The sequence below is a fragment of the Myotis lucifugus genome, unplaced genomic scaffold, assembly GCF_000147115.1.
Source record: "Myotis lucifugus unplaced genomic scaffold, Myoluc2.0 scaffold_146, whole genome shotgun sequence".
NCBI classification, from domain to species: Eukaryota; Metazoa; Chordata; class Mammalia; order Chiroptera; family Vespertilionidae; genus Myotis; species Myotis lucifugus.
Window position 1 is genome coordinate 2,726,821 of NW_005871194.1, and position 14,465 is coordinate 2,741,285.

General features: G+C 62.2%; 2 protein-coding genes and 1 pseudogene across 3 annotated transcripts in view; 2 read left to right on the forward strand and 1 right to left on the reverse strand.

The window, feature by feature from the left end:
* Window positions 1-886: 886 nt before the first annotated feature.
* Window positions 887-1,190, reverse strand: LOC102429614 (annotated as a pseudogene).
* A 1,417-nt stretch (window positions 1,191-2,607) lies between these two features.
* KRT16 (keratin 16) overlaps window positions 2,608-14,465 on the forward strand; it is a 24,487-nt gene continuing 12,629 nt past the window's right edge. The window contains exons 1-8 of one of the 2 annotated variants that reach the window (XM_006094968.3): window positions 2,608-3,295; window positions 5,473-5,555; window positions 5,691-5,847; window positions 6,922-7,083; window positions 7,646-7,771; window positions 8,022-8,242; window positions 9,230-9,279; window positions 9,400-9,705. In XM_006094968.3, coding sequence (XP_006095030.1) covers window positions 2,831-3,295; window positions 5,473-5,555; window positions 5,691-5,847; window positions 6,922-7,083; window positions 7,646-7,771; window positions 8,022-8,242; window positions 9,230-9,279; window positions 9,400-9,497 — 1,362 coding nt within the window. In that variant the 5' untranslated portion in view covers window positions 2,608-2,830 and the 3' untranslated portion in view covers window positions 9,498-9,705. Of the gene's footprint in view, window positions 3,296-5,472; window positions 5,556-5,690; window positions 5,848-6,921; window positions 7,084-7,645; window positions 7,772-8,021; window positions 8,243-9,229; window positions 9,280-9,399; window positions 9,706-14,465 lie in introns of those variants that run through there. The other variant, XM_023759042.1, reaches the window with a different exon arrangement.
* The window catches only part of KRT17 (keratin 17), a 5,265-nt gene continuing 2,458 nt past the window's right edge, over window positions 11,659-14,465 (forward strand). Inside the window, exons 1-4 of the mRNA XM_006094935.3 lie at window positions 11,659-12,182; window positions 13,238-13,320; window positions 13,668-13,824; window positions 14,343-14,465. The exon at window positions 14,343-14,465 is cut by the window's right edge and continues 4 nt beyond it. Of these exons, the coding sequence (XP_006094997.1) occupies window positions 11,742-12,182; window positions 13,238-13,320; window positions 13,668-13,824; window positions 14,343-14,465 (804 nt within the window). The 5' untranslated portion in view covers window positions 11,659-11,741. The remainder of the gene's footprint in view (window positions 12,183-13,237; window positions 13,321-13,667; window positions 13,825-14,342) is intronic.

Below are 14,465 nucleotides of genomic sequence, written 5' to 3' on the forward strand. Positions count from 1 at the left end.
CTCTGGGGGGGGGGGGCCCTAACTGCCTTCTCTGGGTTCTGCCCTGCCTTTTCACTGGGGCAGGGATGTTGAGGGGGCCTGTCCTTCAGCATTCAGGCCTTTTTCCCAGAGGGGGTCCCCCCAGATTTGGCAAAGGGGCCCGAGAGTCACGGTGGCAGGGGAAACGGGAGCCCCCATTCCCTGGCCACGCCACCTTTCCTCAGGGCGAGGGAGCTGAGAGGGGCGAATTTTTTTAATAGTCCGAGGGCTTGGTGATTTTGAAGGAAGGGGAAAGGTTCCCAGATTCTTCCCCCTTTATTAAAAAAAAAGATTTTAGAGAGAAAGGGAGAGAGAGAGAGAAATATCGACGAGAGAGACCCATTGATCGGCTGTCTCCTACACTGGGGATCAAGCCGCCAACCTGGGCATGTAGCCTGACCGGGAACTGAACCGGCGACCTCTTGGTGCCTGGGTCGACACTCAACCATTGAGCCACACCGGCCAGGCTCTCTGCCCCTTTAAACTGAGCCTCAAGGCTAAGGTCTTGGGGCTTCGGAGGTGGGCTCCAGGGAGAGGCACAGCTGGTGCCTCACGGCCTGGCCCCTCCCCAGGTCCCTGCTCTGCTCGGGGTGCAGTGCTGGAAGGTGGGGATCCCTCTGTGAGGGAGTGAGGCCTGCCTGGGGGGAGGGGAGGGAGCAGTCAGCCCTGGGGGGGAGGGGTGTCTGGGGGGGGGGTCTTTCTTCACTGCATGTCCTCCTGTGTGAGGGTGACCCTCGGGGGCAAGGCCTGCCGCTGGCGCACCTCGGGTTCTGTTGGTTCCCTCTCTCCCCCGACACAGTGTTGGAGGGCCAGGGAGTCCTTCCTTTTTTGTTTTTGTTTTGTTTTGTTATATAAATTAACCCATTTGTTATAGGCTCGCAATGTTTCAAACTGTGGAGCTTCTACTGGTCTTTCAATTCCTTCCGTCTTCTGATGGCTGATTTACTGTGACGGCAGAAGTGGTGCTGTAGGTCCAGGCACCACCAGCGACGGTTTTCATGCAGGAGCCACAGCGCCAGGTCCCCACGGCTCGCCTCTTCATCCTGGTTTTGTCACAGGAGGAGCAGGTGTACTTGGCTGATTTCAGTTTTCTTCGCCATTTTCCCGAGGGAGGCGCCATAACGGGTCCCGTATTTACCGACGATTCCGACCTTCTTGGTGCGTTGAGCCATGTCCTTTTTTAAAAAATATATATATTTTTATTGGTTTCAGAGGGAGAGAGAGATAGAAACATCAATGATGAGAGAGAATTATTGATCGGCTGCCTCCTGCACGCCCCCTACTGGGCATGGAGCCCACAACCTGGACATGTGCCCTGACTGACGGGGAATCGAACTGTGACCTCCTGGTTCATAGGTCAATGCTCAACCACTGAGCCACGCTGGCCGGGCCAGGAAGTCCTCCTTGATGTCTAACCTCATGGAGCAACCCTAGTGGCCTGACCGTGGCTTTGAGCCCCTTCCCTCCACCCCCAGCCACCCTCAGAACCCCAGACGTCTTAGGCAGGGCGGAAGCAGGACAAGATTGGGGTTTGTCCCTTCTCTCCCGGCGGGCACGTGCTGTCCCCACTCTTCAAGCCAAGAAACACCGTGGGTAAGAGGCCACCCACTCTCGACGCAGAAAGTCTTTCCAGCAGTCGAGTCTCATCAGAGGAGCTCCAGCCGCACGGAAACCCGGCCTCCCTCCCGCCCTGTCCCTGTGTGTGGCGGAGCGCCCAGGCCACCCGCAAGCTTCCCGGGGGACCAGGCTCGCCCTCCCCTGCCCAGCCCGCGAGCCCTGGCCTTCCCTGGAGGCTCCCCATGCAGACAGGCCCCGTGACGCCAGCGCCCTGGCAGGGCCTAAATCATTAGCGCCGCCGAGATTAGGCTGGTAATCGCCTTGTCGGCAGGCGGTGGCGGGTGCCAGCGGCCAGGATGTGGGATCCTGCTGCTCCCTCGCAGGGCAGGGCGCAGGGGCAGGGCCCACGGAGGGACCCTGCTTCTCCCCCTCATGCCTCCTAGCGGGGGGGCCCCCCGGGAATGGCTTTTCTCAGGTACTGGGGCGGGGAGGGGATGAGCAGTGGTCACCCTAACCCTCCTCTGCAGAGTCCTCCAGAGACGGGGAGACGGGCATTACCCTCTTTTTACCAAGGAGGAAGCTGAGGCCCATGACCTGACCTCCTATCACACTTGGATCCAAAGCTCCCAGAGGCCAGTAGTGTGTCTGTTCCCCTTAGGTAAGGGGCTCCCCAGGCCAGGGCCACAGACTTGGGAGGACCCCAAGAGATCTGGGGGCTCCCCAGGTCAGAGGCGGATTCGCCCTCTCAGCCTGAGGGGCTCCTTAGGGCCCTTGGACCTGGGCGAGGGTGGCCCCCCAAGTCTCTCACTGTATCCTAGGGGCCAGGAATGCTGGGTGGGGGGCCAGGGCAGCCCCGGGGTTCAGGCCTGTGGAGCCTTGTTCAGGCCTTTTCTGGCTCCCTGGGCTGGGTTCTCCAGCTCCCCCCAGAATGAGCTCAGAGGCCTAATTGCTGCTGCGGATGCAGGATCACCCTAGCCTGGGGCTGCGGCTCCAACGCCACCTTTGTTTGTGAACAATGGGTTCCTAAGAGGCCGGGGCCCAGGCCAGGCTCGGGCAGGAGAGGGGCCTGGGGGGGTGCACTCAGCATGTCCAGCCTGAGCCCCAGGCCCTGGGCGGCTGATACAGAAGGAAATTACCGGGCTTGGGTTCTGGCTCTGACTTCAAGGGCCAGGGGCCCAGCCCCCCACAGCCCGGCTATAAAGGGCTGCCCAGGGTCTCTGTCCAGACCAGACTCTGCTCCTGGCCAGGGGACACCATGGCTGCCACCACCACCAGCTTCCGCCAGTTCTCCACCTCCGGCTCTATCAAGGGCCTGGGCATGCCCACCGGGGGTTTCTCTCGGGTGTCCACGGTCCGCGTCGGGGGCGCCTGCCGAGCCCCCAGCCTCCTGGGAGCCGGGAGCTGTGGCAACATGTCGGTCAATTCGTCCCGCTTCATGGCGGGCATGGGGGGTGGCTACAGCGGGGGCTACTCCTGCAACCTGGGTGGGGGCTACGGCTCCAGCTACAGTGTGTCGGACGCCCTGCTGGGGGGCGGCGAGAAGGAGACCATGCAGAACCTCAACGACCGCCTGGCCTCCTACCTGGAGAAGGTGCGCGCCCTGGAGGAGGCCAACGCCGACCTGGAGGTGAAGATCCGAGACTGGTACAAGAAGCAGGGACCCGAGCCTGCCCGGGACTACAGCCACTACTTCAAGGTCATCGAGGAGCTGAAGAGCAAGGTGTGTGGACCAGGCAGCTCCCTGCCCTCTGCCCTCTGCCCTCTGCCCTCTGCCCTTAGTACCTGCTTCTGACTCATCCCATCCCACCTGACCTATCTTAGGTCTCCATCATTCATTCACTCCCTGGACTCAGGCCTGGAGGACACCCCATGCAGGGAGGTTGTTTGGAGTTCTCTCTTTCTGAGGGGGGTGCGTGTTGGGGTGGTGATGGAGGAGCAGCAGGGTGGGGGGCTCAGAATCTCGAAGGCAGCAGACGGCATCCCAGGTATAGAGGATGGCGTAGGGCCGTAGGCAAAGGCACAGAGGCCGGGGAGAGGTTGGTGTTGGCTGCTGGGGGATGGAATGTGAGCAGGGAGGCGTCAGAGCCGTTCCCCTCTGGCTCTGCCTGCCTCACCTCCTCCAGGCAGTCCTCCTGGATCGATGGCACTTGCCTCTTCCCCCCAGATCTTGGGGTTCCTTCAACACGTTGAGGTTCAGTCTATGCCCTGCTCATTGTGCGGATCTCACTGAGGTTGGCAGGTACTTGCGGCTGCCTTTGTTGTGGGTCCTCTTCCCTCCCTCCATGCGGGTCACTCTGGGGCTTCCTGAGGGCAGAGCCCGCGTCTCTCTTGGCAGATTGGGGGGCGGGTCCTGAAGGAAGGAGCTGTGTCTTTTCTCTCAGACTGGAAACTTCAGGGAAGGGATTTCTCTTAGTCTGATGGAGCCCTCCCTCTCTCTCTCTCCCTCTCTCTCTTTACCTCTAAGAACATGGCCTTGGCATTCTGTGGACGTGGTACTTGGGTTTTCTGCACAAACCCGCCCTTGCAGGGTCCTAGTGTTGCAACCCCCAGAGGCAGCGGGGAGGTCAATGAGAGCTAGAGAGCCAGGCTCGGCTCGAGGGCAGCAGGGGTGCGGCCTGGCTGGCGCCCGCGGTCAGACTTGCTCCGTTTCCTGGTGGAGAACCAGGCGTGGTGCTGCCTTTCGGGGGGCTTTGCGGGTTCCTGCCTGGGACCTGCGCCAGGTGGGGAATTCCTGCAGCTGTTCCCTGGCAGCAGCGCTACTGGGAGAGCCAGATCAGATACTGGGCTTGGTCTGGGCAGCGGGGCGCCCAGGGGAGCCCCGGTGAGTCAGTGTGTTCCCCAATCCATTCGGGGTCGGCCAGCTCCTCACCACCAACCCCAGTGAACCCCGCACCAGGCCTCCTCCCTCTGAGTCACTGTGCCCCTCAGGGGTTTTGGCAATGACCCTGGCCCCTCGCCCGGACCCAATCAGCATTCTGAGCGGGGAGGTGAGTGGGACGGACCCACTGAGGCCCTGGGGTGGCTAGCAAACTGGCCCCAGCTCAGTCTGGAAACCTAGGGCCTGACCCAGGCTTCCCTCTCTTACACCTCCTACACTTCAGCCCTCAGCCTCCAAAAATTCCAAATTCCACCCCGCTAATCTGCTCCGTCTGGGCCTCGCTCGCCCCACCAACTCCATGGATCTCGACTGGAGTTTCTCTTGGCATTTCTCACAACAACAATGACAGCAGCAGTAATAATAACGTACCTTCTGCTCCTTCCTGAGTCTCCCCTGTTCTCATTTAAGCCTCCTGATGACCCAGTGGGAAAGGAAAACTTTGCCCTAGATTTGCGGTGGGGCCAGTGGTAACCTCACTAATTAATTAATCACCTAATTAAACGAGTTGTTTCCTCAGGGCCAACTCTGGCCCAGGTACTATGCCCAGAGCTGGGGAAGGAGACAGACGTGGGCTTGTCCCCTGAATCTCAGAGCTCATGGGAGGAGGAAAGAATTAAAAGTCATGGACAAATCACACTCGGGAGAAGTGCTGTGAAAGAGAGAGGGGCAGGGAGGAGGTATGTCCAGAAGGAGGGACCTCGGTGAGGAACTGATGAGGGCTTCCTGGAGGAGGTGGCAAACTGAGTCTAGAGGTGAAGTTCATTGGGAAAGAGGGAGCCAGGTCCAGGTGGCTTGGGCAGTGACCCCATGGTTGTTGAGCGGTATGTGTGGGTCCCCTGGCATCATAGTTACCTATGCCTGGGCACAGTGCCCCTAGCCGGGTCCTCAGAGGAGAAGACCACACCACAGGGACCCTCCTTCACTCGGCACACTCTCCAAAGAGCTGCGAGAGGGGTGCAGAGTCTTCCCAGGGCTGCTGAGGGTGCTTGCTCACGGAGCCCATCATCGCTCTCCCCCAGATCCTGGCCGCCACCATCGACAATGCCAGCCTGGTGCTGCAGATCGACAACGCCCGCCTGGCGGCCGATGACTTCCGCACCAAGTGAGTCTGGGCCTCCGGGGCTGCTGGCGGTGGGTCCAGCTCTGCACATCACCGGGCCCTCTGTGTGCACGAGGTGGGGGGGGGGGGTGCGGGGGGCTGGTGGGCCTCCATGGCTCATGCCTCCACCCCTCCCAGGTATGAGATGGAGCTGAACCTGCGCATGAGCGTGGAGGGCGACACCAACGGCCTGCGCCGGGTGCTGGACGAGCTGACCCTGGCCAGGGCCGACCTGGAGATGCAGATCGAGAACCTGAAGGAGGAGCTGGCCTACCTGAGGAAGAACCACGAGGAGGTGAGGCCAGCGGGGGAGTGACCGCAGGAGAAACTCGCCTGGGGACAAGCAAGGCTGGGGCCTCCCGATCTGCCTGGGCCAGGGGCCTGCTCTGCGCCCAGCGCCCATCCAGGGTGGGTGCCTGGCCCTGACCTGGGTGACCCTCGGAGGGCCCTGGGGGAGGCCTGGAGGGCCCTCTGCCCACCAAGGTACTTTCCATGTCCCCGAAGGCACGGCTCACTGTGTGGTGGCAATTAACGATCTAATGAGATCGCAGTCGAAGAACAGGCACGCTGATTACTACAATTAATTACAGTGGTGATAGTCATCTTCCCAGCACACACAGTGATTCACAGCAATGGTCTCAGCTGACGCCAACCAGTGCTGCGAGAAGGGTGCACGTTCTCCCCTTTACCAGTGAAGAAACGGAGGCTCAGAGAGGTTGAGGGATTTATCCAAGGCTGCACAGGCATCTTCTCTCCAATCTGTCCCACCCATGTCCACATCCAGGGCCAACTCCACCACTCTGCCACCTCTCCCACCTCCTTTTTCAGAGAACTCTGGATCCCAGGGACCCCAAGACTCAACCCAAGACCCTGTAGGGGGACTAATGAGCCTGTGGCTTCCTTCTCAGCTGACCTCTGGGCTGCCCTGAGCTGGGGGAGCCCGATCCCCGAGTAGCAGAAGCCCAGCAAGTGTCTCCAATTGGCTTTGAGGCTGGTTATAGGGGTTGCATTTCCTAACGAGGTCTGGTCCTGGGGCTGCTTTCCCCCTGCTGTGCCGCATGGCCGGCCGTGGGCGACAAAGGTGGTGAGCTTGTCCTGGCTCGTGCCCTCTCATGACAGAGAGTTGGGGATGGACACACAGCATACACTAGGGATGGGTCCTGAGTGTGTGTTGGGGAAGATGTTTGATATCCACAGCCCTGCACATTGGAGCCATGACCTCTGCCTCCACCTTCAGGGCGAGGAGCTGTTGGCCTGTCTGCGTCTGTCCGTCTGTCATTCACACCTGTGTCCCCCAGGTGGAGAAGGCGGGCCGCAGGCTCTCTCCCCAGGTGGCCCTGGGTGAGCGCCTGCTCTCCTTTCTGCCCAGGAAATGAACGCCCTGCGAGGCCAGGTGGGCGGGGACGTCAGCGTGGAGATGGACGCCGCCCCCGGCGTGGACCTGAGCCGCATCCTGAACGAGATGCGCGACCAGTACGAGAAGATAGCGGAGAAGAACCGCAAGGAAGCCGAGGACTGGTTCTTCACCAAGGTGGGTGGCCCGCGTGAGCAGGTGTGCGCGCACCTGTGCGTGCATGTGCGGAGTGCGGAGTGTGGGCCGGAGAACGTGTAGCCGCACAGCCTGTGCCATCTGGAAGGGCCTTTGGAAACCAGCTGGACCAACCCTCAAGTTTAGACGCTGATCGTGAGGCCCGGAGAGGCCCCAGGCTTACACCACCTTCGGGTGCGGCCTGGGGAACCAGGTCTCCCCCGCAGCGAGGGCTCCTCCCGCACAGGCCTTTGTAGGCATGTGTGTGTTTGGATGCATAACTCAGACCCTTAGAAGACACATGGAGAAGCGACAGGAACAGGCACAGAAAGATAAAACCCAGGCCTGTCTGGCCAATGTCGCAGCTCCCTGGGCAGCAGCTAATGCAGATGCCCGCAAAGCAGAGCGAATCCCGCTGAGGGCCCATGTGGGCACCGAGGGTTGGGGCCCCACAGAGGCCAGCGAGGTGCTGGCGGAGCAAGTGAGGCCAGCGAGGCACTGGTGGAGTAAGTCCGGGAGGTCTGGGCTCAGGGGTGGCCCCTGCCCCCGGCCCCACCTCCACCAGACCGAGGAGCTGAACCGCGAGGTGGCCACGAACACCGAGGCCCTGCAGAGCCACAGGACGGAGATCTCCGAGCTCCGCCGCTCCGTGCAGAACCTGGAGATTGAGCTGCAGTCCCAGCTCAGCATGGTAGGGCCTCCGTCCCTCCTCTTCCCTCCCTGCCTCCCTGCCTCCTCCCTGCCATCCCAGGGCTACCTCCACTCGGAGAACAGACTCCCTCACAAATGTCACTTCACCCAGTGACATGGCCCCTCGCTGCCCCAGTTACCACCCCGCCTAGTTACTGGCTGCACCCACAAACCTCCACGGTGGGCTCCTCCTCTGGGTGGGGAAGGGTCCCGCCTCGGTCTTATCCATCCGCCTGCGCTTTGGGCCACAGAAAGCATCGCTGGAGGGCAGCCTTGCGGAGACCGAGGCACGCTACGGGGCGCAGCTGGCCCAGCTGCAGGGGCTCATCGGCAGCATCGAGCAGCAGCTGGGCGAGCTCCGCTGTGACATGGAGCGTCAGAACCACGAGTACCAGGTGCTGCTGGACGTGAAGACGCGGCTGGAGCAGGAGATCGCCACCTACCGCCGCCTGCTGGAGGGCGAGGACGCCCAGTGAGTGGGGGCACCTGGGCACATGCTTCGCCCAGGGAGGGGCGACTGAGCTGCAGGGGCAGCCCCAGCAAAGGCCAGGAGGAGGTGTGGAGGCTTGCAGGGGGCGACACGGAGACCGCTGGCTGGGGTCTGGCTGAGAGGAGCACTGAAGGCCACCTTAGAGCCGGCGGACTGGGTGGTGTAGGCATGGGGGTGCCAGGGAGGGGCTTTGCGCCGGATGGGTATGATCAAGAGGTCTCAGAGCCTACACTCTGGCTGCAGACGGAGAGCTGCATCAGCGAGGCCAGGGGGGCACGGGGACCTGCCGGGAGGCTGGAGCAGGGAGTCGGGCCGCCTGCTGGGAGGAAGGGGCAGGGGCAGGGAAAGGCCTGGGTGTGGGGCGAGCGTGGCTCACAGCGGGACTCAGTCAGTGCTGAGTGAGCACGCGAAGGCCTGGGTAAGGATGAGCCTGGGTTTCTGGTTCCCATGACTTGTGGTTGGCGACGCCATTACCCAGGATGGGATGAGGACCAGGGCGGCATCTGGTTTGGAGTTGGGAAGGTGGATCGGGGCTCTGCTGTAAAGGGGCTGAGACCGTCCTGGAGTCTCCATGCTTAGTCATGTGCTCCAGCTTTTTTGTATCCTGAAGATGGTGAAGTCCCCCTATAGTCTAACCACAGTTTCTCTTGCTTTAATCGAGTCTATTTGTGGGGCCCTTCTAGATACAGGAAAACGTGCTCAGCTTCTCCTTGTACATCCCTGGCTAGCTGCAAAGGGCCTCTGGGCCTCTGTTGGGGTGGCCCCTTTCCGTACTCCTGCCCACTGGGCCTGTGCCCTTTGACCCTTGCGGTTGCCATTCTTTTCCGTGCACTCCCAGCTGGGATTCCTCTTCGATTTTCTGGGACCTCTCTCCCCTCACCCTGGGGCTCCCCAGCTGCTTCTCCTCCCGGGGGACAGGGCTCCCAGGCATCACCCCTGGGTTGACAGGTCCCCTCTCCCTCCCTGCAGCCTGGCCAACCAGTACTCCTCGTTCCTGGCCTCGCAGCCCACGCGGGAAGGTAAGAGTCTGCCCCGTCCTGCCCAGGGGAGGCGGGCGAGTCGGAGGACCCTTCTGTGTGGGAGATGGGGGAGGGGCTCGGGCCTGAGGTTCCCTGCCCCCCCCCCCCTTCCCTCTGCAGCCACGGTGACCAGCCGCCAGGTGCGCACCATCGTGGAGGAGGTCCAGGATGGCAAGGTGGTCACCTCCCGGGAGCAGGTCCACCGCTCTACCCACTGAGCCCTTCCCACTTGCAACAGCCCAGCCTCGAGGGCCACGGGGCAGCCATCGCCTCCAGCCTCCAGCACGCTACTGCTGAGCCCCAGGCGCCCGTCGGGGCCGCTGCCCGAGAGCTGTTGCCTTTCTGTATCTGCTTCCCAAAGCCCTCACCGGGGGGGCCTCCCGAATTGGCCCCAGTGACCACTATTAAAGCTTGGCCTGAATTCAATGCCTCCTGGGGTCCGGTGTGGTCATTGGTGTGGGGTGGTGTGGGCTGGAGGACTGGGGGAGGAGGAGCGTCTGTTAAATTTTGGGGTGGTGGATGCCCGGCTGGCGTGGCTCAGTGGTTGAGTATCGACCTGTGAACCAGGAGGTCGTGGTTTGATTCCCGGTCAGGGCACATGCCCAGGTTGCGGGCTCGATCCCCAGTGTGAGGCATGCAGGAGGCAGCCCATCAGTGATTCTCTCTCATCATTGATGCTTCTATCTCTCCCTCTCCCATCCTCTCTGAAATCAATGAAAATATATTTTAAAAATTTTGGGGGGTGGTGCTTGTCACCTGCCAACCAGTTCTACCCACCTCAACCAGGCCTGGGGCTCCTGGAAGGACAAGAGGGAAGGAGGCAGGAGGACCTCTGGTTCAGGGATGGAACAGCCTCACAAGCTGGGACCGTGTCTGAGAAGCAGCCCCTGGGGTTGCCATTGCCTGTGCTGGCCCCTGGGAGGGCCCCAAGGGCTCCCAGGGAGCTGTGTCTATTATAGACGCTCCCGCCTTCACCTCCGTCTGGGAGAGAGAGGCGGGGCAGGGCTTCCTGAAGGGTGGTCCGGGACATGGATGGGTGAGAGGAGGTGGCAGCGGCACAGCCGAGAAACCAGACCGGCTCTGCCCAGCTCGGGGGTGTGTGTCGGGCGGGGTGACCGCTGTGTAAGTGAGCGTGGGGGGCTGTCTTGTTTGCTTTGGTGCTTGGCAGCTGCCGGGCTATTGGGGAATCTCTGTCGGCTGCTGACGGGGGCTGTCCGGGCCTGCCTGGGAAGTGGAAGCCATCGGCAGCCTGAGACACGACCACATTCCGCCCAACTTGTCTGCTGGGGCGCTGGGACCCAGGCCGGGCCTGGGGTGGTGGGCAGGGCAGGGGAGCGCTGTAGGGTGGCTCAGGGTCCATCCGGAAGTGCCATGTCAGGGGAAGGCTGTGTGTGGGGGGGGACTGGCTGGGAGGGTCTCAGGAATGCGAAGGTGTATGCCCTCACCTTACCCTGAGGCCTGTTGGGGTGTAGGAGGGCTAGGGAGGTGGAAGGGGGCCTGGCCGTCGGTTCTCCTAGTTCCCTTTTACCACGAGGCTCTCCCCCCAGTGATCATGTCCCCATCTGGTAGCTACGCTCCTCTTTGCCCCCCTGTTAGGGAGACCCGGGGTTGGGGCAGGTCAGAACACTGGCCAGATGGACTTGTAGCCCCTAGGAGCGCTCCCCTGGGGTCAGGGCTGGGCAGAGAGGGGCAGTGTGGCCGGGTCCCTTGGGAAGGGGTCTGGAGCTGTGGGATGAGGGGTGAAACGCTGCCAGCCCAGTTCTGCAGGTGTGGGGGGCAGCGGGACACGATCCCCCTCAAGCCCCCATCTCCTTAGCTATAAAATGGGGTGGTCATCTGAGACCTGACAGCCCGACTGTGTTGTGTGCTGAGCCTGGTGGTTTAGGTCCAGTTGCCAAGTGGGATGGGGGCTCCATCCTCGCGGCCTCCCCAGCCCACAGCCCTGGGCCGGTACGTTGAACAGTAACCTCAGGCTGGGGGTGGGGGAGCTGCCGGGTTCCCCAACCTTTTCCCTACCAGGCCCAGGGGCCAGGTGGGCTGGGCTGGGGTGGCAGCCGCCTGGGAGGGCCTGGGACGGTGACGTCCTGCCTCTCCTCTTCCCCTTATTAGGTCATGGGAAAGCGTAGCTCGAGGGCCTGCCTGAATCACAGGTGACGGGCTTAAGAACAGAGACACGCACACGCATATGCAAACACCCAGCATAGGGGTTCGGAGAAATGAGGCAAAGCCCCAAAGCCCCGGTGGTGGGAGGGGAGGGGGACCACAGGCACCTGGGAGCTGGCCGCCCGCCAGGGGTGATGAAAGCCCAGGGGAATGGAAAGAGGAGCAAGCCTATTGTCATCCCTGCCCCCGCCCACCACTCAGCCTGTTATAAAGGAGGCAGGCGAGCCCCAGCCACAAAGGCACCTCAGGCTTCTCTCCTCTCTAGTCCTCTCTGTGCCTGCCTGCCACCCGCTGCCACCATGACCACCACCATCCGCCAGTTCACCTCCTCCAGCTCCATCAAGGGCTCCTCTGGCCTGGGCGGTTCGTCCCGCACCTCCTGCCGGCTGTCTAGCGGCCTGGGTGCCGGCTCCTGCAGGCTGGGGTCTGCCAGTGGCCTGGGCAGCTCCCTGGGCAGTGCCCTGGGGAGCGGCAGCTACTCCAGCTGCTACAGCTTCGGCTCTGGCAGTGGCTATGGCAGCAGCTTTGGGGGGGTCGACGGGCTGCTGGCGGGAGGCGAGAAGGCCACCATGCAGAACCTCAACGACCGCCTGGCCTCCTACCTGGACAAGGTGCGCGCCCTGGAGGAGGCCAACACGGAGCTGGAGGTGAAGATCCGGGACTGGTACCAGAAGCAGGCCCCGGGGCCCGCCCGCGACTACAGCCACTACTACCACACCATCGAGGACCTGAAGAACAAGGTGGGCACTGGGGAGGGCTCTGTGGGGACCATGGCTTCTCCCACATCTCCTGCCCAACCTGGAATCCAGCCTGGGGGCTGTCACAGGGCCTCAGGGGGCCCAGGACAGCTTGGCTCCAGCGTGGCCTCTGGGAGCCCACCTTGGGGCTGCTCTGTGGCTCATGTTATTCGTTTTTGGGGGGCAGCAGGCTGGGCCAGGGGCAAGCAGGTCTCAGGGGCTCCTTCGAGGCTCCGTGTCCTCATCACAGAGCTTCTTGCCACCTCATGAGTGATAAGGACAATGGACACAGCTGGAGGGCTGGGCGGGCTCATGAGTTTGCTAGGTATGTGGGCACCTCTCTCCTCAGAGCCATAGGGGGTTTGGGGCCATGGTGGGGTCAGGGGTCTGGGTGAGCATCCCATGGCACCTGCTGGGAGGCGGAGACAGGAGAGAGGGGGCGGGGCCTCAGGAGGCCTCTTGCGAGCCTTATTTGGGGATTTTTTCTGGCTTCCCCATCCCTCCTGCTGCTCCCTCAAGAACTGGGCCGAGCAAACCCGGGGTGGGGGGAGCTGCCCACTGGAGCCCTGGGCCAAGGTTTAGCAGGAGACTTCTGATTGGAAAATACTCTTTAGTGAGGACTCTTTTAGCCTCCCTTTTGGGGAGACTCTCAGGGGCACCATGTCCCCAGCTGTAAAGTGTGGGGGTTGCCCACATCCCCTCTGCTTTCTGGGCTTCTGGGACAGCTTCTGCCGGGAGGCAGCCCCCCCACCCCACCCCCCTCCCACCTCCGTTCTCGGGCTCCCAGCCTGAGAGCTCCCAGGGCTGCCTGCTCTGGGAGTCTGTGTTGAGGAGGTAGGTCCTGGGGGGACAGGAGGCAAGTTTCAGCGCATTAGACTCTCGCTGGCATGAATGTTGTCAACAATTACACACAAGAAAGGAGAGAGGCTGGGCGGGAAGGGAGCCTTCCTGAAGAAGGCGGCCCCATCCTGGCCCCCGGCAGGAAGGCCCCTCTCAGAAGCCTGGTCTGGGCTGAACCACCCGCACCCAGTGATCCGACTCTTCCCCCACCTCCCCAGATCCTCACGGCCACCGTGGACAACGCCAGCATCCTGCTGCAGATCGACAATGCGCGCCTGGCTGCTGACGACTTCCGTACCAAGTGAGCCTTCACCACGGAGCTGGGAGGCACTGGGGCACCCCTCCCCACCCTGGGACCCCTCGGTTGCTTGTGGTTTAGGCCAGGAGCTGGGGGTGGGGGAGTCTACCTCTTAGTCCAGGATGCAGCAAATTCTGAAGGTCGTGGGGCTGAGCTGTAATGGACGAGGAGGCAGGTGGGGTAGGGCCTTGCCCTGCCTGTTCCCAGGGCCTCAGGCTGGACTTTGCTTCCACTCCTCGCCACCATCATTCTTCATAAGCCCGTGGAGCCCTGGCGAAAGCAGGGTGCTGGCCAGGACCTGGATCTGCCAGTCCCAGTGTCCACATGGAAGTCTCCGGTTCCCTTTGCAGGTTTGAGACGGAGCAGGCCCTGCGGGTGAGCGTGGAGGCCGACATCAACGGCCTGCGCCGGGTGCTGGACGAGCTGACCCTGGCCAGAGCTGACCTGGAGATGCAGATCGAGAACCTGAAGGAGGAGCTGGCCTACCTGAGGAAGAACCACGAGGAGGTGAGGAGGAGGGGGGGCAGGTGCTCCAGGGCTGGCCACCTGACAGGGCTGCCCTGTCTGAGGAGCCCTGATCCCGGGGGTCCAGAGCCAGCGTGCAGGCCAGCCTCCTTCCTGCTCCCCTGCATCAGAGGAACCTCCCAGGGACCCATGAGGCCTCCTCTGTCCTCCCCCCCTTTAACCTCCCTCCCAAGGACAGGGTAGAAGTGAAGAGGTCCCCTTGTCCCAGCCCAAACCCTTGAATCTGAGCCCCATGCAGAAGTTTGGAAATTAGAGGGGGATATTCTGGGGGCACAGGCCCGAGAATGAGATTTTATCTTTGGGGGGAGACACAGAACCTACCCTCAGGGTGCCCACAGTCTGATGGGGGAGGCAGAACTCATACAGAGCAGGTGAACAAGTCGTTAGGAGGGTCAGAGGGGAGAGGGCAGGCAGAATGAGGGAGAGCTTGTGTGGGAAGGGCTGGAGTGAGAGACGGGGCAGGCCCGGATGCCCACACCACAGTCCCGCGTCCTCCACAGGAGATGAACTCCCTGCGAGGCCAGGTGGGCGGCGAGATCAACGTGGAGATGGACGCCGCCCCGGGCGTGGACCTGAGCCGCATCTTGTCCGAGATGCGCGACCAGTACGAGAAGATGGCCGAG